The sequence below is a fragment of the Centropristis striata genome, chromosome 19, assembly GCF_030273125.1.
Source record: "Centropristis striata isolate RG_2023a ecotype Rhode Island chromosome 19, C.striata_1.0, whole genome shotgun sequence".
Taxonomy (NCBI): domain Eukaryota; kingdom Metazoa; phylum Chordata; class Actinopteri; order Perciformes; family Serranidae; genus Centropristis; species Centropristis striata.
The window spans coordinates 13250962-13277840 of record NC_081535.1 but is presented as its reverse complement, the minus strand read 5'-3'; the positions used below and the strand labels follow the sequence as shown (position 1 = coordinate 13277840).

Below are 26879 nucleotides of genomic sequence, written 5' to 3'. Positions count from 1 at the left end.
ATAATTCCGTCCGCGCGTCAACAGCAACAGCTAGGATGTTGCGATATCGCTGGCAGCCAAAGATTGCTGTGGTTGCAGAGATTAGGCTGCTGGGTTGAAACCTCAGCCTAATGTTTTGGTAGATTAGATGTCAAATTCTGTTGCTTCAGATACAGTTGCAACAGACAGGAGGCTTTAGTTTCCTGCAGACTCTGCGCTTGTTTGTGTTGATGAAAGGCTGCATCGCGCTAATGCGTTAGCTTACAAAAATCACAGTTTTGATCTAAATGGGAGCAATTAAATAGCTAGACGGGCGGCTATGTGCCATCTAACGGTTTCCCGACTTGACTGAGGATGGAAACATTTTTTCGGGTAACGCTATCACGCAAGTTACACGTCGGAAACATCGCACTCGGAGACATTATCTTCAGAGGATAACCTGGATAACCTTACACGAAATGTCATAGCGCGTAAGTAGCTAGCACTTAGCTAGCTGGGTAATGGCTGGACGAGATGGAGAAAGACCTAATGTTATCAGCAGCAGCAGCCGACCATGAACAGCTGGATGGATAGCTAAAGAAATACTTTCTCCGGAGATGCTTTAGCCTCCTGGGTGGTGTAATTCACTTACATAACAGCTAGTCGCAACCGCTCTAGCTATCACCAACTGGCTTGTGTTGGCCAGCAAATGGGAAATTTGCCACCAAAAATCTGGGTTGTCTCAACATCATAAGTGACAAAGGCATCACTGCATGTTTTGAGGCTGCAAATAGACTCGCTTGAAGCGTCGGATTCGTTACAATCTGACCTGCATTATCTGTCAGTGCAATAATTCAGTGCACAGGAAACAAGCACTGCATCTGATTGAAGACGCAGATACTCCTCCTGTCATTTCGGCAACATGAGGAAGTTCTTTGATTCCCGTCGGGAGTTGGTGAGCTCCGGGCCTGGTTCTGGAGGAGGAGGTGGCAGCTCCGGGTCCAGTCATGCAGGCGGAAATTTCATTGGCAGAGCCTTCACTGTCGGGCGGCACCAAGTCACTGTTGAGGAGATAATTGCTGAAGGTGAGAAGGGGTTGCACAGGCCGAATGATGCTGTTTGTTTATCCCTCCCCTTATATATTTTCATGCATGTCCTGCAAGCCAAATGCATACGTCACATGACAGAGCAGGGATGTAACCTTATGTTATCCCCACAGGAATGATGCAGCTTTGCATCTATGTGTCTTGGATACACAAATGCAAAAAGAGGCCTACTGCTTTCTCTCAGCTGACAAAAAGCAGTTTCCTGTTAGCTGTTTTATGAGTCAGAAGTGTGATTCAAGGAGATGGAAGCCTACCTGGTGCTGGACAGTTAACCCAGTTATTTGGTCCTTTTAAAAATGAATACATGCAGGTTTAGTGCAAGCTGTAGATCACACATAAATGTTAGATTTCTGCAGGGCTGCACCCTCTTAGTCAGTTAGTCGTTTTGATCTTAGTCAACTATGATTTCTTTAGTCATTTAGTCATTTGTTTTGCTTTTTTCATGCAGACTGACTTTCCATGAAACAAATGAGCATGTGTGGTAAACACAAGATTTAAAGTGATGCTTTTGCATTATTCTTTGTGATGAAAATCAATTTGACATATCACTAGATTAAATCAACTAATCAGGTGTTAGTAGACAAAGAATCAGCCCTAGATGTCCTTTTAGATACCGGAAGTAGCCTTTTTTGGCAGCAGGACCTTCTTCCCGATGCTGAAGTGCAGGCCTGTACTTCACCATAAAAAAGTGATTTTAATAATCTTTTTGTTGTTGTTATAATTGTATTTGTATAGTTTTAAATAGATGAAACAATTGCTTTGACCATCATGTGATGCAACAGTACTTGGTTGTTTATATCCAGACTGCATACATGTTAATGCAAGTGCAGTATAAAGATGAAATAAGAGGGATGTGCTTGTTTCTGGTAAAATACTCTGAATGACTATTGTCAGACATTTATTGACTCTATTGACTTATAAGCTACTCATTTTCTCAGCCATAGGCTTTTATAATTAATTCCTTTACAGTTATATTAGTATTGATGCAAACCCTCAGCCACAACCTGCACCCATGTTTATCGGTATCACTTGCAGATTTATAGTGCCACGGTGCCACACAAAACCATTTCACTCATGTCAAGTCGAAGATGCAGTAGAAGCCGCAATGTACGCCTGAAATTGATGACTCTGTCACAACTAAACTCGGCAAAGTGAATTTGTGGTCTGAGCTATACCAGATGGTTAGGCCTCAATGTAGGCCTCTACGTAAACCCTGCAGCAATGACATGACTAATACATAACACTATAAGGCTGCACCATTTGGTCCTGATTGTCCATATTGATGTAAGGCTATATGGGCACAGATTGCAACAGTTTTGGAATTAATTGGGCATAAAATTTAACATGTTTGCTATTTGCAAAATCATGATTCGTAAAGAAAACTTGTGAGAATTTACCAAAGGCTTATGCATTTTGTATGTATTTAATGAAATCTGGTAATAATGTTGCAGTGTGCCTCTAGGTTGTGATAATATGTCTCTGATGATTTGTGTCTTTCTGAATCCTGCAGGTGGCTTTGCAATCGTGTTCCTCGTGCGAACAAATCAAGGGGTGCGCTGCGCCCTGAAGAGGATGTATGTCAACAATGAGCATGATCTGCAAGTGTGCAAATGCGAGATTCAGATAATGGTGAGTTGCTGGGGTCAAATATTTCCTCTGCTTGTTCTCACACTGAGCCCATGTGATTTTTCTGTGGGGGTTGAACCGACATATTAAGGCAACCACAAGACAAAGGGAATCTCATATTGTGACTAACATTTCCAAGAAATCCACACATGCACGTTCTCTAATCTGTCAGGAAAGACGAGGACAAGTGCAGTACACATACAGCCTGCAGCAGGTTGTTTCATGCTTGTACTGTGTTTATTCATCTGGTTCTTGGTGTGCTTTGTTTTTGTTTTCATAGTATTGTCTTACATGTTCTGCTCTCCCCCTGAGATGTATAGTCGGGTGAGTTGCAGGGGTTATTTGTACGAACACTAATGCTTAAAGTGGAGAAAAGCAGGGTTTATTTTTCCATGCAGATGCGTCTGGATGTCACTTCAGATGGCGAAAGCCTGAATACATAGAAATATCTATTGTTTATAGTTCTCTATCTTGGTGATGTAACAACCAGCAGCCTTTCGGATGGCGCTTTATGTTCTGATGCTTGGCTGGCGTAAACCGTCAAGGTGATGTTTTGTTAAAATGTAGTTATTTTGTAAGCATTCATTGTTCTGAAAGTCCCTTATGGGGTATTTGACATATTTATGAGACATGCTTTGTGTTTGCTTGTAAAACAAACCTGAATATCTGCTATAAAAATAACGTATGTAAGGATTGCATGCTTATATAAAGGACTATCCCTACATTCCCCAACCTCTTGTCCTGGTCCTCATACACTATATAAACCTGGTAGCAGGGCCGGGTTTATATAGTGTATGATAGACATGTATGTCTTGGTAGCCTACCACAAACTGTAAAGCTTTTTTTCTCACTTGTGAAGAGGTATTTCATGGTTTTGAAACTCCTGCGTTCATTAAGTTCACACATAGTGTTTGTTCTTGTCTGTCTGAAGGGTCACTCAGGAAGGAAGGAAGGAAGAAATGCACGGTCAAATTACAAAGGAAAATTGGCTGTATAAACAGAATTACATGCAGTCTACTCTGACAACTTGGGTCTTAGTTTTTCTTTTGCAACCAACACTAGTGGACACCAAAATCTGGTTAAAAGATGCTGTTTGGTGTCATTCTCCTTCATTAAAAGGCATGTTTTCCTTCACCTCTCAGTCATTCATTTTCTCTCTCTCTCACACTCTCTCTCTCACTCTCTCACACACACACACACACACACACACACACACTGACACAGCAGACAGACAGACAGTGCTTCACCTCAGCTGCAGTACTTGACATTTTTCATTACCTAATAGGTTCCTGATTTCAGCTCTTCATAGCAGCTCCCTCTGCAGGTGATGGCTTCACACTGCAGCACAAAACACTGACCAGATTTTTTTTTTTAAAGGTTCTGGTGTTGAACCTCTTACTTGCCTCTTTGCAGCAATATATATAAATATTTCCTTCCTGGGCCACCATGGTTTTTTTTATACATGTGTGTATGTATGTTGCAAATCATTTTGTCACTTCTGAGGGTTTCTTTCTGATTTGAATTAAAAAATCAAGTCATTGTGCGGAGCTTCTGCGACTATTGCCTTTTGAATGTGTGTTGATCTCAGAGGCTTTTGAACACTTCCTCCAAAGAAATGCTGTCATTACTGGACAAAAAGTTTTAATTACTCTTAATAATAATAATAATAATAATAATAATAATGATAATAATAAAGGGCCACTTTATTGTTTAGTGGTTCGACTCCAGCCTGCAGCTCTTCTGTGTGGAGTTTGCATGTTCTCCCTGTGTCAGTATGGGATCTCACTGGCTACTCCAGCTTCCTCCCACAGTCCAAAATTCTCCGTAGGTGTGTATGAGAGTGTGAATGGTTGTCAGCCCTGTGATAGTCTGGCGACCTGTCCAGGGTGCACCCTGCTTCCCGCCTCTCCCAATGTCAGCTGGGATCGCCTCCAGCCCCCCACGACCCACGTGTGGATAAGCAGTTAAGGACAATGAATGAATAATTATAAAGACTGCTGTCTCTGCTGCTAGCATAGACTGTATAAATAAGCCAAGAAAAGGTGTTGTTGTCATGTTATATGCTATGTTTATGACCATGTTGTGTACAAACTTGATGAACAGTGTTTTTTTAATGCTCTTGAATGTGTGTTTGTGTTCTTGTAGAAAGACCTTGTCGGTCACAAGAATATAGTTGGTTACCTGGACTCCAGTATTACGGCTATGGGGTCGAGGGACGTATGGGAGGTTTTCATACTTATGGACTACTGCAAGGGTGAGTGCTGAGAGAGAAATGTGTTGTGACTGCTGCTTCAATTGCAAAAAGAATTTGAGCTTGTGTGGCAGTTTCAGCATTTTAAAAGAATAATAACTGTATATAATACAAACTGTATATTGTTTTTTTTCAGGGGGGCAGGTGGTTAATTTGATGAACCAGAGGCTGCAGACCGGCTTCACTGAGGCTGAGGTGCTGCAGATCTTCTGTGACACCTGCGATGCCGTTTCTCGTCTGCACCAGCGCAAGACACCCATCATCCACAGGGACCTTAAGGTGACACATTTTTCTTCTGTGTAATGCTCCGCTCTGCACTGTGTGGATGGTACAGGAAGGCAGCTTATTCTGTGTTAACTCTGGGGCAACACCTACTCTGGATCACCACGCTGTGTGCTTGAAGAATCGTGATTGATATGTTTGTGAGAGCTGAAGCTGTGTTTAATTATGGATAGCTCTAATAGAAGGGGAGAGGAGATTGTCAGTTGTCAAAATACTTCAAATACCTTCCCATTTCTGCAGAGCGCAGTCAACTGCAGTGCGGTTGTCGCATTAATTTTACGTTACTGTCACTCAGTGATTTAACAGTGGAACACGACTTCTTATGGCAGTGCAGAAACTCAAATGTTTAGGAGTGTGTAGATAGTGTAGATGTTTGTATTCAAAAAGCTCTCTCAGTGTACATGTTGCAGGAGGCAACAAACTCCTGTATCTGATTTGTCAGAGTAGTTTTATTACCATGCTGCATACAAATTAGGGGTGTAAATTGTGGGTTTTATCACAACAGAATATTAGATCCATTCACTGAATATTTGCAGATTTTAACACAAATTCTGCCGCGGTACGATTTTGATTCGGTTCAATTGCCTGCGATCAATATGAGTCAATATCATATGCCCATTTAGATTAAATTACACTTTATTGATCCCACAACGGGGACATTCACTTGTCACAGCAGCAAAAACAGAAGCAAAATGTGTGAATATAAATTACAGGTGAAAAAAGTAGTATTCAAAGTTTTAAAGTATTTAACACAACCTGTTACATTTATATCAGCTCACAAAAACCAATTCTACTATTTTATTGTTGATCTCTCCTAGATATTTAAATGAAGAACAATCCATTATTTTTTAATACAAAGAATAAAAATAGACCTTTTGTTGACTATAAAGTGCCATGTTGCATTTAAGTGTAAATGTTTTTATGGGTTGACTTAAAGAGCCCTTGATGATCTTTTAATAATAAACACAGACCATTCCCATTACAGATTCTATCTGTATTCAGCCTAATTTTCAAAATAAAAGCGTATATTAAAGACGGCAATATACATTGATGCAGTTGGATCGTTCACCGATGAATTGATCTATATCGATCTATATCGATGTATCATTACACCCCTACTCCAAACAGGGTTCTTTCTAGGGCTGGGCGATATATTAATATATCGATATATTTTTAAATGTGATGGAATTGGACCATATCACATATATCGATATAGTTCACATTTTTTTCTTTCTTTATAATGCTGCCCTTACTAGGGTTTGTCATACTTAGTTATTTTGTAATGTTCGTTATTGTTTTCTCATATAAATATACTTATTTCTGAAAAAGATTGGCCTATTTTATTTCATAGGCTATTTTTATTTAAGATATTTTTTCTATTTAAATGTGCACTTTATGGAAATTTGTTTTTAAAAATGGTACTCCTGTTGTTATACAGTATTTATGTTCACTTAAATAAATGGTTTCAATAAAACTACCTGTGACATGTCATATTTTGACTTTGACTTGACGTATATCGATATTCGGGATATGACTTTTGGTCCATATCGCCAAGCCCTAGTTCTTTCATGTATAACATCCATGTTGCTCTACATGACTGTGTGTGACTCTCGCCTCTTCTATATCTGTAGGTGGAGAACATCCTCCTGCATGACAAGGGTCATTATGTGCTGTGTGACTTTGGCAGCGCCACTAACAAGTTCCAGAGCCCACAGACTGAAGGAGTAGCCACCGTAGAGGAAGAGATCAAAAAGTTTGTGCCTCTTTTCGCCCGCTTTGGTGGTTTTTAGCACCTTTCATTCATTAGCACGCCTTTTAGGTTCAGGCTGCTTGATGCATAATGTAATTTGTAACAGATAAAATCTCAACTTTCATTAGAATTTATGTGCATCTATGAGCACATAAAACTGTGTAGGCAGGTTTTACTTCACAAACTGATAGTTGTCTTTCTAATTTTATCCTGTTTTTTCTAACTAATTTATTCCCATTTCCTTTCAGGTACACCACTTTATCATATCGTGCCCCAGAGATGGTGAACCTCTACAATAATAAGATTATCACCACAAAAGCAGATGTCTGGGTGAGTAAGGAGGACAGAGAATAGGTGCACTGGGGAACACATTTTAATGTTTTTTACAGAATCTGGTTAGTGCAAACATTTTTATTTTTAACGAAACATTATGTGTAATTAAGTGATTTTGATAAAATATCACGATTTTAAGATTAGAGTTAGATATCATTCCTGATGGAAAGGTTTGGCAGATATGATATGTTCAAGGACCATCGGAAAGTTGAAAATCAGATGATAATGCCTGTTTTTACAGTTTCTGTCTGATCAATTGTTTAATTTAGGTGATTTCATTTTCAGAGAACATGCTTCTCACACCTGCTGGCAGGTTTTCGGGTTTTAAAATAAGAATTAAAAGTATAAAAAAAGGAAAAGAGAAGCTTAAAAGTTGCTTCCTGAATACATGGTTTCTAACTTTTTACTAGCTGGTGTTTAATGTGTAACTTATGGTGTATTATTGAAATTCTTTAATAAACCTCTCCTCTCTTTGTTTCTGTTTGGTGACATGCATGGGACTGTCCTCTCCAGGCGCTGGGCTGTTTGCTGTACAAATTGTGTTTCTTCACTCTGCCCTTTGGTGAAAGCCAGGTGGCCATCTGTGACGGCAGTTTCACCATTCCTGACAACTCACGCTACTCTTATGATCTTCACTGCCTCATTCGTTAGTCCTTCTCAAACAATATTTACTGTTCAACAAACCCATGCACAAGTGCGAATATCTACTTCCATAACTCCCCACTCTCTGAGTTATTTGTTCATGGTGTGTTTTCAGGGTACATGCTGGAGCCAGACCCAGACAAAAGACCAGATATCTACCAGGTTTCCTTCTTGGCTTTTAAACTAGCTCAGCGGACCTGCCCTGTTCAGAATGTGAAGGTCAGTCTCTCTCAGCACCAGCGTCAGCTGAAATTTTCTGAAATGCTTGGTTTTCTCTCATCGGGAATTGATTTTAATGTCGTATTCAGTGGAATCTGCTGACCTGTCTGCCTGACCAACAAGTGGTCACAGAGTGGGAGGAAAATCTGCACTAATTCATCAATGCAAATAGTGGAATATGCTTGTTAGCACTGATGATATTCTTTATTATCACTGCCAACTGCAAGAATCAGAACATTTTCATTGTCAAATATGGTCTCTGCCATCATCATTAATACTTCTGTCTTGTGGGAATTCAAAATACATTTCTTGAAATATTTTACTTTTTTTTTTCCATAATCCAGAATTCTCCAATTCCTACTAAACTTCCCGAGCCAATCAAAGCGAGTGAGGCTGCAGCAGCAAAGAAGAGCCAGGCTAAACCCAGGCAAGCATGACCAGCTTACTTTGTATCACCAATAAATCTGTAGTAACACAACATTTAGTGGAAGTAATTAGGTACAGTCAGTAGTCTGATACTCATTAAATAATTATGTTAACACTATTTGCCGTGATTAACAAGGCCAACACGCTCCCTTTGTTGCCAGACTGACGGATCCAATTCCCACCACTGAAACCTCCATAACCCCTCGCCAGAGGCCCAAAGCAGCCCATACACAGCCTGCGGCTGGCATCCTACCCATCCAGCCTGCTGCTCTCACCCCTCGCAAGCGGGCTAATCTCCCTGGTGGTGCAGCTCAGCCTGTGGGTACGTACAGCACTCCGTCCTTATTCTCATCTCTGTCAGAGGAAAAAAGAAACTAAGCTTTTGAATAAAGATGTGCATAACGACAGGAATCCCTCTAATCCTTTGTGCACACATTGAATACCACAATTCCCAACAGGAACAGATCAAGTATGCAGGTTAAGACTCATGCAAATTAAAGCAATCTAAGCACAGGCCCAAAGAGATTATGTAATGATTCTCCACACTCTGAAATGCCGCTTCAGTTAATATCAGTTTCTGTACCTGTTACAAATCACTTTGATGTCTTTTATTAGTATGAAATCCCATCAAATGCTCGGATAAACCTGTTTATGTTGCTGGATTTTTACATTGTTGCACATCAGTATCAGTATTGTGATTAAAATAGTTTCCATGCTGTTGAGTAATTTGTAGTCTGTGCCCTTTTTTTTAACATCCCACAGGAGTCAGCTTAAACCTCTCTCAGCCAGCTGCAGCTCTGCAGTCACAGAAGGCACAGACTTCAGCTCTGCCACTCATCCAGTCACAAAACAATTCAAGTCAGGCTGTGGCTCCTCAGAAGCAGGTACATGCTGACAAATTACACTGAACAGACAGAGGAGCTTATGCAGGTGCAAATGAGTACAAAGCCCAAACCATATTTTTCTGTACGAAAATGTGTTCAGAATGGGAATACGCAAAAGCAAACATCTCCAGTAAAGTATAATGAACGTTTGGCTGTTCCTGTCAGGGTGGATATACAATATAAGTTTGAGGCTTTACTTTATTATCATTCATGCTCACAGTAAACAACTGGATAAATGCAGAATTTACATTTATAAAAATACAAATATATTTATACATGATTGTACATCATACAAATATAACATTTTCAAAAACAACCACATACTCACATACAAGCATGCGTACGTTTTTTAAAAACTGCCATAAAACAATATACAACACAAACAGATAAAAGAAACCCAAGTGCAAACAAAGAGCAAACTCCCAAACTGCAGCTTAAGTTATTCACATGAGTTTTGTGGATTAATCCAATAGTAGATTGACAGAAACATTATACAGGAAGATGTTAAAAGTTGTTCAAAACCCTTTTCAGAGTCAAGTTTTGGACTGTTTTTTCAAAATAAAAAGTAATTTCAAAACATAACTTTGAGCTCTAATGTATTATGCATATAATCTCATGTTACATTTAATATTTTTTTAACATTATTATTATAATTATATCATAACCTAAACCCCTGTTGCATACAGGATTGAGTTTAAAATTCTTACTCTCACGTATAGAGCATTACATGGTCAGGCTCTCCTATATATTGTTGAACTACTTCACCCATATCTGCCAGCTCGGCCTCTTAGGTCAAACACTCTATTTCTTCTGTCTGTTCCAAGTATCTGTCTGAAAATACGTGGTGATCGATCATTTGAAAATGTGGCACCCAAACTTTGGACTCTTTTAAAAATCACCTTAAGACCTTTCTTTTTAGACAGGCATTTGGATGACCAGCTTGCATTGTACATATTATTTTATACTTTTATGTTTAAATGTGTTTTAAATGTCTTTGGTTCCCCTTTTTTTCTTTAAAGCACTTTTTGATTTTATATGTGAAAAGAGCTCTATAAATAAACTTTACTTACTTACTTACTAAATAATTAATCAATGTAAATATATCAGCCCAACACAAATATAAATCCACGTCTTTGTGTGCCAGCCGGTGCAGCCAGCTGCAGAGACGACAACAACAGCGGCAGTCGTGTCACCAGTGACCAAAGCTGAAGTCCAACCACAAGCACAGCCGGCCGTTCAGCAGCAGACCACGCCTCCCGCCGCGGCCAGCGCCGCCTCCCAGCAGGCAGCTCAGACTCCGTCGAGCCCCGCCCCGCCTCAACGCCCGGCCAGACGCAAGCAGGCTCCGCAGCCGGCGGCTCAGCCTTCACCCAGCAAACCGGCCTCCGCTCAGCCGCCCGGGCCTCAACAGGCGCAGCAGGTAGCTCAGCCACAAGCTGCCCAGGCTCAGCCCGCCGCCGCTGAGATCAGCCAAAAAGCAGCTGAGACGGTAAGTTCTGCTCCGCCTGAACGCCATCATCACTGTAGAGATGTCAGCATGAATTACTTCTCCTTCTGTTTTATTTGTCCATTATTGTTTAAGTGGTATGGCCCGGTGTTCTCCACCAATCCATCAATTATTATTAGTTACTTAGGTATGGCTTTAAGAGAGATTTACTTTCTCTGTTTATTATATCTTAACTCTGCCAATCTTTATGCTTCTTTTTTGTCTCTTTGGTCCGAGACTTTTTGCTCTGAACAAATGTGCCTGCAAGTGAAATGAAAACTTAATAACACGGCTTGTCAGCACATTTATGTCGGGTGGAAGTAACAAAATAATTGATTAAAATGGAGAGGAAAAAATGGACGTGGAATCAAAAGTAAAGTGATAAATTGTCAAGTGATTTGATTAATTTAAAGCCGATTTCATTATTTTGTGGTAGACCCACCCTTGAGACTAATTTCCTAAATTATAAATGGAAATTTTGTGTTATGATGAATGTTAGATGCTCTGTTTAAACTATACCACAAGTTTTTAACCAAATCAGCTTTAAATTAATCAAATCACTTTTCATTTTTCATTTCACATCCATTTTCATCAGCACCATTTTTATAAATACATTTTTGATGCTGCCATCCCTCATAGACATTCATGTCTAACATTTAAAAATATTTTGGAGACTTTCTGTGACTTCTGATCATCTATGAGCTACGTCTTTATCTTCTGTGTTTTGCTTTCACTCCATGCCCCTTTTGATCAGACTCCACCTGCTTCTCCAAAGACAAGTGAAGAACGAGGCCACCAACGCACGCCGAGTGACGCCGCAGCGAGCATCGTTGCTGGAGGTTCAGTGAGCGACTTCTCACAGCCGCCACAAGGAGCAAACGGGGAAGCTGCCCTCAACCAGTAAGAAGCACATGTAATGGAAGTAACTGACAGAACAGTTCAAATTCTAATCTTCTTCTGTTATTTTTTTTTATCCATAGATCACTTACATCTGAATCAAGCGGCGTCCAGCTTGTTGAGCTCGGTGCTGGTGATGCAGGCCAGGACCAAAACAAAGCTGGACCCACTGATGCCACCAACACCCCCACACAGCCTGCATGGAATCCGTTTGACGATGACAACTTTTCCAACCTCACTGCAGAGGAATTCAAATCTGAAGACAAACAGCCTCCTGGTACTGTTAATATATATAATAATTCATCATATTATGATAATAATAATAATAATAATAATAATAAGATCAATAAATCAATCAGACTTTATTTGTATAGCACTTTTCATACAAGAGAAATGTAACACAAAGTGCTTCACATAAAAAAGGAGAATATAATAATAATAATAATTAAACATAGAAACAAGCAAGCAATCTCCGCCCAACCCCAACCCTCCATCCCAACCATCTCATTAAAAACAAAACACAAACTGAGGAAGCACCATCTCATCGTTGAGCAGTGAGGAAACACTGGAGGCAGGTTAGAAATTAATTGGATAAAATAAATAAAAAGAAAGTAAGGTAAGATAAAATTAAATAGAAAACAAAAGTAAATCATAATAACAATAATAAGTAAAATAGCTAGATTTAAAAGACTAAATAACCACAGTGAGAAAACAACGCCTCACCGTGGGTTTTTGTTCTAACTTTTGGTATTATTAAAATGCCACTCCCAGAAGACCTGAGGGTCCTCGAGGGTTCATAGGATAAAAGTAAATCAGATAAATAGGCTGGACTAAGACCATTAAGAGATTTATAAAACAGTAAAATAATCTTAAAATCGATTCTGAATAATAGTAATAATAACTTTTTATTTATATAGCACCTTTTAAAAACTGCAGTCTACAAAGTGCTTCGACAGAGAGCAGTTAATTAGAAAGAGAATGATGCCATAAGGCTAAAAACAGTTCTTATGTTAAAAGAAAAAACAATAAGAGACAGAGCAGCAACAATAACAAGGCATTCTCAGATACACAGAAAATAAAAGTTAAAAGGAGTGAAAATATAAAAAGTGAAGAAGTAACAGGAGTGGGAAGACTATAAGACTGTTTGTCGGGGCGCTCTGGTGGAGAAAGCCTGGTCCCCTTTAATCATCTCTGAATACTACTTGGTGTGTACTATATGTGTTGTATTTTAATAACGGTTAATAACTGTGATTTTCCTTTTTCCAGACCTAACTTCAGAAGTTGAGGCATCTTCTGCTGCCGAGGAGTTGATACCAGGCCTGCAGACCTCAGCTACTGATAATCCAACCCAAGACACCAGTACGTCACATTCTTTCCTTTGGATTTTTGACAGAATTTGTGTTTTTCTTCTTTTCTCGCTTCTACGTGGACCTGGACCCATAAAAACTTGCTTTTCACGAAATCGTCACAAATTCCTGCTGTTCCTACAGTTAAGATTGCCATAACTTTTAATTTTTCTCAAAGAATTATAAAAAACACTTAATGGTAGCACGCAACAAAGTGCTGGGGCAAACAAAATACACACTGTTAAACTCTGAAAAAAAAAAATCAGTTTTTAAGGCGAAAAAAGTTGGATTTTTCTAAAAAAGCAATGGAAAGACTCAAACAAATAATTCATCTCCATCGTCACTTATGACCTACTAGAAGTGTCTTGTGGCATTTCCATATTTCATATATTGGGGGCACATAAATCCCCCGTTTTGGTTCAAGAGGTTAAATTGTCAACTGACAGACATTAGCATTTCCTTGACTAAGATTTACAGTAAAGATACCTACACAAGTTTTACCTGCCTCAATACCTCCATTGTTGTACTGATGCCACGTAATGCATTGACTGTGTGAGTCTGGAGGAATATAATGCAATGTAGATCTGTTAATGCACCTGGTCCATTAATGTGATGGCTTTAAGAAGCTTTCAAAAGCAAGAGCTGCCAGTGAGCACCGCATAAATAAAATAAATGCAGAAAGAAAGAAATGCCAGTCATAAATGACTAATGATGTTAATGTAAAGAGTTCTGACAGCCACTGAGCATTTTAATGCGTATCCTTTTAATGAGAAAGAAAAGTTTCAGAATTGATTCTGCTGTATAAAGAAGCAATGTTAGAGTCTCACACAGTCTGAAAACATTCAAGAGAGAGCTCATAAAGTTTCACTTGGTGTGTCGAAGCGATAAAAATGCACTCAAGGAAATGCTGTGTGTTTATGTGGACGTAATTTGAAAGCAAGCATAGTCACTTTTAAATACCTGCTATATACTAAATACACACTTGACTTTCATTGATCATTTTAACTGGTCTTAACAATTAAATACATCAAGTTTTAACAATTTGTATTAAAACACAAACAGTGAAAAAGCTTCCTCCCATAATGCATTTTAGGCTCATTGTTCGGCTTCTGTTTTCCAGTTGAAAGACCATCATCCATTGATGTGGATTCAGTAGCCTCACTGTTGGTGGTCCCGGATCCGTTCGGTATCCTCGAGCTTTCAGATGCACCAGGTAATTAGCTCTCTCAGTGGCTCCACAATACACACACACTTTGTATGGTCTTTTTCATTCAATGCCTTTACTTTTAATGTACACATCTTCAATACCTGAGGAAAAAAGCATGTGTTTAAATGTGCATGTGCATTTATCCTTAGTAAAATAAATAAATAATACAAATGAACAATTGCATTAATAAATAATGGTATAGAAGTACATGTTCTAAACATTAGGTGCATGATCAGCAGCCAGTCTGGCTCCAAACCAAACATGTCTCTGTTAACTCGCTCTTTTGGCTCTTTTAGTCTATAGACAATTGTCTGTTTGCTGTATTGGCAGTATTTCACTTCGGGCCTTTTACATTTTTTTGTACTTTGCTCAAGTATGTCTCTTAATTCTTCCTCGGCCTTCAGAGAAGCTGATTGAAGGACTGAAATCTCCAGACACTTCTTCGCTCATGCTTCCTGACCTCTTGTCATTGGCGGATCCCTTCGGCGGCTCTGTGGAAGAATCTGCAAAAGGTTTGTGTGTGTGTATAAGTGCTCCGATGCAAGCAGCCATGCATTTGTTCAACCGTAACCGAACTTTACCCTCCGTTCTGTCCACCTTCGGCCTCTCCCCACCTGTTCCAGACCCCCTCACCACAGACGACTCTCTCCTGGGCTGCTCTCTGATCTCCGGCCCGTCGGCCCCTCCTGCAGCGAGCAGCGCCACCTCCTCCGTCTCTTCTGCTCCCACCTCTGCTGCCTCCGCTTTGGATGATTTCAGTCTGTTGTCTGGGGACTCCGCACAGCCTGTAGCAGGTGAGCTGTAAGAATCTAAAGACTTCAACATGCACATGGGTATTGAACGCCAATTATTTTTAATTAGTGACAGAAGTGTTTCCACACTGATTTTCAGCACCAAGTATTTAAAATGATAAAGGACCAAATTTTTCCACTAAATGCAAATTCTTGTTTACTCTGATCAGATATTATGTTTGGATGATACATTATTGTTCGTTCTATACTTACGTTTTTGGCCGTCCAACTTCTGAAATGAGTCCTATGCTGCTTTGTGTGATTTGATTGGCTGTATGTAAACAAGGTTCCTACTTACATACATGTAGGCAAAAAATGCAATAGGGCAGAAAAATTCCTTCACAAACTACATGAACTAACTAACTTCTTGTGCTGTTCATGTTAACATTGTTATTCACATTTTGTGCAGTTAGGCTGCAATTTTTTAACCACTGGGTGTCAGCAGAAGCATTTAAATCATCTTTACAGATTTATCTTGACAGTCTGTTCTGTCATAACTTCATAAAGTTCAATATTAAAGCCAACTTAATAAAATTAAAAACTTTGACTATTCATTATAAGGGTTTCCTGGTGCCAGTAGACTCATGGTCCTTCTTAAATGTTCTCTGTTTCACAATAATAAAACATTCTATTTTTTTTTTAATAGCTGCATGCTTCTTTTGAATGGAATAACTAATAAAACCGCTGCAGCTGTGGTTTAGTTGTTGGTTCTTGGCTGGTGAACGAAGGCGTTTGACTGCTGTTGACAGTGCCAACTCTGAATCACAGCCTGACTGTGAGCAGCAGCTGCATGATCCTAATTACTGCTGATCTCTCTTCATAATATCTTATCAAACAGGCTTTGTACCAGTGGAGAGCTGCCCATGTGGTTTTGCAGTAACTGCTGATTTTATGAGAATGTTTTTCCTGGATATGAAGGTGTTGCGTCTTATCATAGTGAGCCTAAACTAGTCATTCACAAGCTTTTTCCTTAAGGGACCACAGACTTGGATGTGGATATATTTATATTATATTTAATGTGTAGCAATAACGGCACAGAACAACTGATAAAATGCACCATTAACCCAAACAGTGAGCACAATAATTGCAGGAAGTTTGTGTAAAATGAGCAGTTTGGACGAATTTTGAGCAGAATATTTCCCTACGAGTATTGAGATGAGTTTTTTAGGAACTTTTAATACAATTCTCTGACTGTAATATGTGTATTCTAAAGCTTTCTCATACTCAAATTTCTTTTGTCCTCCACAGACTCTTCTCTCCTGATCTCAGACTTCGAACCCCAGCAGGCCACTGCAGAGGCCGGCACAGAGGAGGACGAGTTTGATCCTATCCCCGTCACCGGCCGAAAGAACTCCCAAGGTAAGTCTTTTTTACTTTCTCCAGCAGGAAGCACAGGTGGGTCGATTTGGTCTTCAGGATTAAAGAGACAGTGATGGGCTGTTTATCGGGTGTCCTTCAGTTGCATGATAATTTGCAGATTGATTAACGTAATACTCAAACCCATGGACCGTATATAAAGATGGATGACATGACAGCTCCCTAAAAGTGAAGCTGAAACAACTAGATCGCCACCTAGTGGCTGACTGCAGTACAGGTCATAAATCATATACAGCCATGGAAAAATGATTAGACCACCCTTGTTTTCTCCTTGCTTTCCTGTTCATTTAATGTCTGGTACAACTAAAGGTACATTTGTTTTGGCAAATATAATTATAACAACAAAAATAGCTCATTCAATTTTTAATAATTTAAAGATTTAATTTAATTTATGAGCTGATATCCAGCCATTTTCCATGGTTTTCTTGATTTTGGTTATTTTGGTTATTATCAAGAAAATCATGGAAAATGGCTAGATATCAGCTCTTAAATTAAACTTTTATGAGCTGTTTTTGTTGTTATCATATTTGTCCAAAATGTACCTTTAGTTGTACTAGGCATTAAAATGAACAAGAAATTTAAGAAAACAATGTTTTAATAATTTTTTCGATGACAGTACATTTTCCAAAGATGCTTTCTTCTTATCATGCTGATGTATGTTCAAGTGTTAATTTTTCTATTAACTTTGTTTTTTAAATATTTAGTTTGCTGCTATGATATTTGGGATAGATTGACCTAATTGCTGCACAGTGGGAGGAAGTGGAGGCTTGTCGTCCATCTTTATACACAGTCTGTGGTCAAACCTACTGATAACAGGATCAGGTGCCTGCACTATTTTTACAGAATGTATTAAAACCAGTAGAGGTAAATGGGTAAACTCTGCCCTCTCTCTTTCTCGACCTCTCTCTCCCCCTCCTTGACTGCTGTGTTTGCTTGTTGTGACTCCCGCTCCTCTGCTTCTCCCCCTCCTCTGTCTGCCTGTATTCGTCTTGTCCCCCCGCCTCTCCCTCCCCTTGTCTCTCCGGCCAGTTTCAGGAGGCCACTCGCGCAGTAACAGTGGCGGCTCTGAATCCAGCCTGCCCAGCTTGGCCCGCTCCCTGCTGCTGGTGGACCAGCTCATCGACTTGTAGGCGGCTTCCCCCCCAGTAGAAGCTGTAACACTGGATTATAGAATGGCATAGCATAACGGCAATCAACACTGTTGTCATAGCTAGCTTCCTGCACCCCCTCCGCCTGTCATCTCCATTCTAGCTCCTACAGTAGAAACGCCTCTCAGTGCTTCTTCACACCTGCCCTCTCCGCCGCATCACTCGCATTATCTGGCTTCTCTTCACCTCTCATCTCTCACCCTCTCACTCACATTTTCTCTTTGTTGTAGTCTCTACACTCCACGTATCACCTATTGGTTTAAAGAGTGGCCAGAACACTAACATCATCCTTTCTAACCATTACATCTCTCTGTCAATCAGGATATATTATTGCTATCCAGTTTGTTTGAGCAATATTGCATTATGTCTAATAGCAAACAATAGAAGATCATTGTTGTAATGTACAATAGGCATAGTTATAAGTGGTTGTAGTTATTATCGTGCACAAGTGAAATTGTCGTTGTTTGCCTTTTTTAAATTCTCCTCCCCAGATTTATTTGCACATTTTAAAGTTAGAACCCATGGGAAAGTGAATGGCCGTTCGTTCCAATGAAGTCAGTTTATTTCTTCTATAAAAGGGAAACTTGTAGCCTGATTTGCACAGTAGCATAGATGTTACCTCTGTCAGAGCTGTTTGATGGAATATCTAATGATTTAAAGCTGCTATAGATTAGACAAAAAACATGTCAGTTATTGATGAAGAGAAGGGCAGGACAGTAAAATTCCCCCTCATCAGTTTAAACAGTGAAGTGCCATAAAATCTCTGAATAGCTTCTTTGCATATGGCGCCATAATAAGCGTTTTTCATGTGGAGGGCAGGAAACTGGAGGCAGGTTCGAGGGTTATGTCTGCACAAATCCATCTGACTTGGGGAAGATTTGGATCAAAAAAACTACCATCTTAAGCCCCGGGTCAGCTGATGTTAACATTAAATCAATGTCTTGAGTTGGTATTGCCATGCAATTACAATGCCTTGTTAAAACTTTGCTGTGTTTTTTAGCTATGACCAGGTTTTGTATTGTGTTTCACCAGACCTCTGGTTGTGGTTTAAATAAAATAGTAGCTAAAGGGTACAACCATGTACCAAGCGTATTTAATCACCTGAATAAAAACAAGACAGCAGTCGTTCTACTCTGGTTCTAATGTCATGGAGCCAGCTGCACAAAAAGTAGTTATAGCTGTTGAGATTCTTGCTGATACTGATTTTACAGGGGGGAATTTATCTATAACCGATATGGTGGCCGATATAGGGTAATTATTTGAGCTGGAATGAAAATTTTTGGATTGTGCACCGATTTTTCAGCACTCTGCAGATGTACCCAGAGAGCTACTTTCTCAAACATAAATCTTTATTAAGTAATATTTAACATTGTTATACATTATACAAACAATGTATTACATTGTCAGCTAATTCTATAAACGAAAACTAAGAAGATAAATAATAAATAGGAATAAAATAAATGGCTAAAAAAACATCAGTACTGTTCAGTTTCAGTCAATTGCTGACTATTAAAAAAATGAATAAAAAATAAATAGCTAACACCATTTCTAAATCAGGCCAAACAAAGTTTTCTGCATTATATATTGTATAAAAACAGCATATACACCGATAGTGATATGCCTCATCTGTCAGCTGATATATCTGTCGGGCTCCAGTTATGAGGTCATTTCTTCTTTCTCCAGTTCACGCAGTATATGGTTTCATCACTTCCTGCCCTCCATCTGAATTTCAGGCGTCATAATAGTGACGTGATTGCAAGACAAGCTATAAATTGCTGACTGGTGGAGAATATGTATCAGCTAAACTCTAAAATAACTACAAAATTAAATTACATCCAACAGACAAATTGTACTTTTGAAACGAGGATCTGTCCTCGTTTGCTCTTACTTTAATCCTATTTTTTGATTCTGTCCTCGAATATAAGCAATAGGTAGTTTGGGGATTAAATGACAAATCACGGTCATTTAACAGTGTTTATAGCAGTGTGCCATGTCAATAGAAAATGCATGAAATCATGAAAATAATTTGAATAATCAGCAGTGATAATAGGAAATAGTAGAAGTACAGTAGCTTTTATGTAGAGAGAGACCATTCATGACTATTCAGGTAAAGTTTTGGCACTAACAGAAACAGTCTAATATGGCATTTTAAAATGATTTCCACTCACTTGCACTTTTTCTTTAAATATCAACACAAACATTCATTCCGCATTGTGCAATCCTTCCTACATTCCTGTCATTTGTTCACTCCTAATTTATGTAAATATGTATCTGCAACCCCTGCAGGCTCTTATCCAGACCATAGAATTGGTTATTCTTCCCTTGTATATATTAAGTCATTGTCATAAAGCTTTACTTGTGGAAAACATATTGCTTTACTTGTGAAATCTCATATATCCATCCATATATATATTAAACATATATATATATATGTGATAGACATATGACTAAAAATGACATTGTTTTCCTGTTAATAAATGTTAATATGAATAGAGTGTTAGAGAATGAATGTAAGAAATAAATATTAGTCTATAATGAAAAAATATCTATGATTCTGACACCATAATCACTGAATAATATTGAAGAATACTCTATATAAATATTTCATTCCTCTTTGTGGAATTGTGTGTTGAGAAATTTTTTTTTCTTGGTTATATCTACTCAATTATTGTCAGTACATTAAAATGTATAGATGATAACCCCTAGTCTTTGTTCAACCTGGAGATTAGGCCTGTGTCTTATTCCACCTCCTCTACCTTTGTGAAAAGAACGTGAGCCTGTGTTTTGTTTGTTTACACGGACTGATGAAGGATTATATTTTTATTCAAAACAGTTGACAGTTTTCTGGAAAGTGGGAGCTTAACCTCTTGAATCTTGTTTCATTCCATCGCTAAACTTAGAACTTTTTTCTGAAAACGTTGTGCTTCGTAAAGCTTTGTTTTGCTTTACCGGCTTTTAGTGATCACAGACTTCATATCGAAAAGCATGGCAGTGTTGTTGAATGTTATGTTCATGTGTGTTGGTATACAGTGTTATGATAAGTATGTGTGTGTGCGTGGAGTCAGAATTGTTGGATGTGTTTTCCAGTAGCCTACTTGTGTTGTTGTTTGCTGCAAATGTGGCGACGGTCACGTTGTCATTAAGATCTCTTCTGAAAGCACAGCCCCCCCCCCCCAGCCCCCTAAATTCTCTCAGGAAGTCAGAGCTACATCTGAGAGTTGGATTGGCTTACTGCTCCCCGGTCTCGCTGTCCTCTGGAAGTCTGCGCTCCATATTACAGTTTAAAGACAATTTGTCTGCTAGGTTCATGTGTGAGGGGCTCTCTGGAGTGTGGAAAGGTCTTACAGTGGAGAGCCAACACTCAGCATTCAGTCAGCTGTCCAGGGTTTGAAGAATCGGCTCCAATCAATCAGCAATATAAATGTTTCTGTAGGATCAAACAAAGTTGTCTTGCTTCCCGTGCATGATGACAGTGGGACGACTACCTCTGTCTCTTTTTTTTTTTTTTTGTCATTTTGTCATGTTGGAAAATGATTGTGAGATCTACTTAAAATAGTCTCTGCTAGAGTTGGTAACGTAATTTAGAGATTTAAGAGAAATAATCAGGATTTATTATCATTATTATTACTATTATTTAGTATTGAAGCATGACAAATAAGAAATAATGTACAGCAAGCAGTTCACTGTTTATTTTGCCATAATGACCTGCTTCACAGTACATTATCTTATCTTAATCATTAGCTTATTACACGGCTACTTACTAAAGAAATCAATCATTTGGAACAAATATTTATTTAGAAATTATTATTGATTTAAAAAGGTTTTATTGCTTCTGTCAAATTAACATGGTCCACTGGATTCAGAAATAACAGTCCGTAATTGACCAATCAGAATCGACAAAGCTGTGCAATAAGAATTTTGTCATATTGTCATTTAATGCCAACAAACGACTCAGATCTTAATGGGTTTTCACATGCTAGTTGGATATAATGTTGTAATATATAATACAGTGTAGTTATCTTTTGATGACTGAATTCAAGGCAGTATAATAAAAAACAGCATATAGCACAGTTAGTGACTGATTATAAAAAGATAATAAAAGATCACAAAGTTGGGTTCAAACAACTAATTTATGTTCTATTTCAAGTTTATTCATCAACCACTAAAATTGAGAATATTTTCAGTAGAACTCCTGATTCAAACTTTTTGAAATTACGTATTTTATTTAATTCTTCTTTATAAATTTGGGAAAACTTAAAGGAGTGGCTGGATTCAAAGCAACAGTCTCCGAGGTGTATTTCCTGTAGGTACTGCATGTGCAACCGAAGGCTAATGTTGTTTTTATCATCCTCTTTATGATCCTTCCTCTGAACAACTCAGTCATTTGCAGTTACTGTTTGAACCTATGCAACTCCTGAGCTTTCTCCCTGTAGCCGCCAGTGTGCTGTTGTAATTGGTGAAGCCAAGCAGGTAGTGAGATTTAGTCCTCGATGTGAAACAGAAGCCCCTCATTTTCTCTGTTGTTTTGCCAAAAATGAAAGCTGTCAATTATCTGATACTATTGAGTGTTTTGAGACGTCTTCATGGCCCAAACCTGCGTCAGAGCTGTGGTATCGTGTGCTCCTTCTATTTTTGTGAGATAATTAAAGAATTATAAAGGGATGGCAAATAAAATACAAATGTGAATGTCAATGTGTTGAGTATTGATTGTAAGATTTTCTTTGTTTTCCAGAATATTCAACCCTATCTCCTAAAAATTGCATTCCCGTACATTGAAACTGCATTTTCTCATAAATTTTGAGGAAAATGTATTTTCTCCCAAGTTACAGTCACAGTTTTAAACAAGTGGTTAACGTTGTGTATCGGGGAAAAAAGCGACTTGGTAAGGTTTATGATTGTTGTTTAGGTTAAAATAAGAATGTTTGTTCAGTAACTGTTTAAAATAAGAGTAATTTAAATAAGGCTACATAAGCCACTATTAGCATAACACAAATCGGAATCTCTGACCGAACAGTCGGTAGTCAAGTTGCATTGTGGGTAATGTAGGCTCAAGTTTTTTTTTTTTCAAGGAAGAAGATGTCTTTCGTTCTGCTGCATGAATTTTTTAGATCATTTTTTTCTGTAAGTCTCATTGCGTTAAAGGAGTGCAATGATAAATTGATGGAGTACTTCTTTAATTACCAGATTAAGATACCTAAATGAAGTACTTGGGTGAGAAATTATTTGTTAATTTGGTGCATAATATAGTAAGGGGTGATTTAAATGTGTAATGCACTAATCAAGTTCTTATTCTGCTCTGATAGCAGGTTAATTCTCCTCAGGTAAGACCTTCATGCCCCATTAAAATGTCAATCCATTTTATGTTATGACAGATAGTTTGTCTCCAGAGGGCACTGACAAGTTTACTATTTAACTGTCAAATGTCCCGCTCAGCACATATCTTGGTCACAACTATCTAAAGTCTAAATGCAAGAGATTTTTGCCAAAAGTATTTTTTTTTTTTACGTCACCTGTCTGAACCTGCTGATGAAGATCACAACGAGGATACGCCACTTAACCTTTAAACACCCACCTTATTTTTTTATTACCTATTTGGTATACCCAGATGTAAAAGTTTAAAAATAATCTGTGGAGCCAAAATACATCCACGTGAGGTTTCATTTGAAAGGTAATCTTATAATTTCTGAAAAAGTGCATTATTTAGCATGCGGCTAAAACAACTTAAACTACAGTCATATTTGAAAAACTAGATTCATCCCAGAACTATGCAAATCACCACGCCTGTATAAAATCCCAGACCTTTTGGCCTAACCTCATGAGTGTACAGCGAGTTTATCATTTGTTGTGTCGTGATGTCCCTGCATCTCTCCAAAGCTATAAAAAAAAGATTAAAATTAGACAGAGGTATGGGGTAACTGTTCAGTATACAGCTTAATCTCATCGCTGGTAGGCAGGTGGGTTTAAAAGAACACAAGAATATGTTGCACTTTTCCCATTTTTTTCAGTAGAACCCAACATAATTTTCCTTTGACCAGTGTGTTAATGGAGAAAGATTGTCCATATTAACGTAGTAAAAGGATACAACTTTATTGTCCAAAAAAGTGTGTTTTCCACCTAGGAAAATGTCTTTGCCTCATCAAAATACAAAACTGGCACAGGAACAAGTAACCTATAGAACAAATTAGAAGTCTACAAGTCTAAAGCACACCTGCAAAGGAAATAAATAACATTCCTTTCGTGGTTAATATCATAGATTGCAAAGTATTATATCTTCAGAGGTCAGAAAAGCTTTCAAGCTCGTATCGTAATATCTGACCTTTCTCCCATCTTTTCCACACACAGACCTGCAGAGGGAGCTCAACAGTAATGTACTGCACGCTGCTCGGATTGTGGCTTCTATGCAGCTGATTGAGGAGAATCAAAGGGACCAGCAGAAGACTGCTGCACGTGTCTACAACAAACACATGTTGCCATCAGATGAGAGGAGCATGCAACACTATACAATACCAGCTGCTTCCACCAGTCTGCCTTTCATACCTGTCAACCAAGTATCCCAGTTCCAGCCCCCAAACAGCCCAGTCACCTCTGATGTCTTCCAGCTGGCCCCTTTTAAAACGCCAGGAAAAGAAAGAAAGATGGCATTCAGCAGCTCCTCCTTTTCTGCGTCTCATAAACCTGCTGAGACATCTGATGTTTTTCTCCAGGCACCGTTTGGGAAGAGGCAGGAAACCACCCAAGCTGTTCCTACTAACGCTCACATATTAAAGTCTGGTACACAGCAGAATCAAACCAGCAAACTGTGTCACCTGGCCTCACTATCATCTCCTCCTGGTCCCCAGTCTCTTTGTAGTCGGGGCCCTCCGCTGCACACAGAGACGCCGCTGCTCCAGCAGCCGGTGGCGGTGCACCGGGTTGTCTCCAGGATCGGTCAGCAGGCCGCTGTGGGTTCGGTAGCTGTGGGGCCTCTGCATTCCTGGAGCATCGGGGGAAGACCTCTGGATGACCCGTTCACCGCTGCACCTTTCCAGCCAAGATACTCTCAGGGGAAACCTTGATTATATTATCATCTCCTAAAGGGATAGTTCAGATTTCTGAAGTGGGGTTGTATGAGGTACTTTTCCATAGTCAGTGTATTGACTATGAATGTGAACTGACACTTAAAAACAACAAAGTGACACAATAACACAAACAAACTTAACAATTGAGGCAGCAGTAGATCAGTTACACTCATATTCTGTGAGGTAAATTTACTGTTTTTGTCAATGGAGTCTGGTGGCTTTGAAGAGAGCTATATAAAGGCTTCAGATCTCCCCACATAAACTAAAAAAAGGCTGCCTGATGGCAAGGTAAAGCAGTGAAAATATTCTAAATATATCTTTTTTTTTTTTGGTTCCTTAAATACATTTTGCTGCTGCCCCGTCCACAGCAGTACATTGCTTAGCCTCCATGCTGGTACTCCTGCCTGCTTCATGTTGACCACCATCTACTGCACGTAATACACTCACTATGAATAAGTACCTCATATAGCCCCAGTTTGAAAAAAATAAACCAAAAAAAAATGTACCTTTAAAATATACCAAGACAGAGTAAAGTTCAGTTGCAGTATTACCTAGATTTCTGATTTAGTTTTTCTCTGTTCATTATAACTGCAGTATTAAAATGAGTAAATTATCCTTTTACCAATTATGTAGTTGTTTAAATGTTCTACCTCAGTCGGGTGATTTGCTTTCAGTCTGAGCACAGCAGTGCATCATTTCAGCACTTTACAAACAGTGTTAACATGAACTTGAAGAATTGGTGCTGAGCTCAATTTAGAATATCAAAAAGGGGTCGTTGAGGTCAAATTTATCATTTTTTTTAACCATGTAAATGACAGTTTCATCCAAATAATTCTTAAAAAGCATTTATTGTGTTTCTAGATGATTCTAATTGAAAATATGGGTCTGTTTTAGTCAGACATCTACAAACGTTACGGTTTAAATAATATTGTATAGTGATTGCAGGTTATAATTCTTTGAAGTTGTTTATCCTTTTGTTTACATTTATGTTACTGATTGTGCCTTTAATACCAGTGGTGTTATTTTTTCCAAAATGGTTAATATTCAGCAGAAGTGTTGCAAAAGATACTGGACATTCTACTGCAAGCCAAAGAAATCATTGAAAACTTAAATGTATGTATTGGTTTGAAGCATTTTTCACACAGTTGAAGGACAAAAAAATATGCATGCAGTTTTTACTTTGTGTGATGTTCAGATTTATAAGGAATTTAATGATTTCAAGCTTAATTTACCTGCTTTTTACTGCTTCGTAATTGTTTGCAGGTTTTCCAAGAACAGTGTTATTGGACCTTTATAGTTCTTTTATTAGGATTAACCTGCTAATGTTGTTTGTCTGTCTTTGGTCTTGGTGTTTTAAAGGAAACATATCATGTTTGTGGTTCAATTTCACTGATGTCTTACAGCATACGTAGGGAGACAGGTCAGAAGGGATTCTCAAGAAAAAAGCATCATCTCTACCGAGCTGACTTTTTAGTAAGTTTATCTTAAAATGATTTTAAATATTGCTTCTTTTTTGCTTTATATTTTGTCACAGATAAGGACTTTTTGTAAACCGGGCTGCCTTGCCACGCTAACAGTATTTGTTATTATTATATTATATGGTTATGAATACTGGACATTAGGTCATTTCAGTAAAATTTAACCTTAAACTGTATTTTATTAAAGGTTTGTAAACACAATGTTATCCTGGTCTTCTGCTTGTGCCTCTTTGCCAGCTTGTTTCATATCCAGGCTGTCATGGCTGTATGTGAGAAGTTACAAATGCCTTAAAATGTACCTGCAGGGACTCAGAGAGGTTCAGATGATGTTTCATCTCCCTATTCCAGGGGTGGGCAACCTTTACTAACTAAAGAGCCACTGTTGGCCAAAAAAAAAGAGAAAATCGTGGAATGGAGCCGCAAACCTTATATTGAGCCTAAAATGAAAATTAAACAGCCTAATAAGTCTAAATTAGCATACCAACATTATTGATAGTCATATTGAGCATTTATTAATTTGATTTTGAAAACTAGTCTATATGGGGGAACTGAAAACAAAACTCAAAGTTGGCAAAACTTAAAGGTTAAGGCACTGGGCCGGAGACTTTCGTAAA

General features: G+C 38.5%; 1 protein-coding gene across 2 annotated transcripts; it reads left to right on the top strand.

Moving 5' to 3' along the window:
- Nucleotides 1–26466, top strand: aak1b (AP2 associated kinase 1b). Of its 2 annotated transcripts, none has more exons than XM_059357766.1 (20): nucleotides 1–1043; nucleotides 2575–2693; nucleotides 4836–4944; nucleotides 5078–5220; nucleotides 6855–6976; nucleotides 7222–7303; nucleotides 7820–7952; nucleotides 8064–8167; nucleotides 8512–8594; nucleotides 8755–8915; nucleotides 9356–9477; nucleotides 10622–10966; nucleotides 11718–11863; nucleotides 11944–12137; nucleotides 13127–13219; nucleotides 14327–14419; nucleotides 14818–14925; nucleotides 15037–15207; nucleotides 16453–16563; nucleotides 24072–26466. In XM_059357766.1, exons 1-20 carry the CDS (start codon nucleotides 881–883, stop codon nucleotides 24782–24784), a joined length of 3315 nt encoding a protein of 1104 aa, XP_059213749.1. In that variant the 5' UTR covers nucleotides 1–880; the 3' UTR covers nucleotides 24785–26466. The 2 variants fall into 2 exon arrangements, with proteins under 2 accessions (XP_059213749.1, XP_059213750.1); XM_059357767.1 differs by lacking the exon at nucleotides 24072–26466 and adding an exon at nucleotides 17611–22421 and having other exon boundaries at nucleotides 4–1043.
- The last annotated feature ends 413 nt before the right edge of the window (nucleotides 26467–26879 follow it).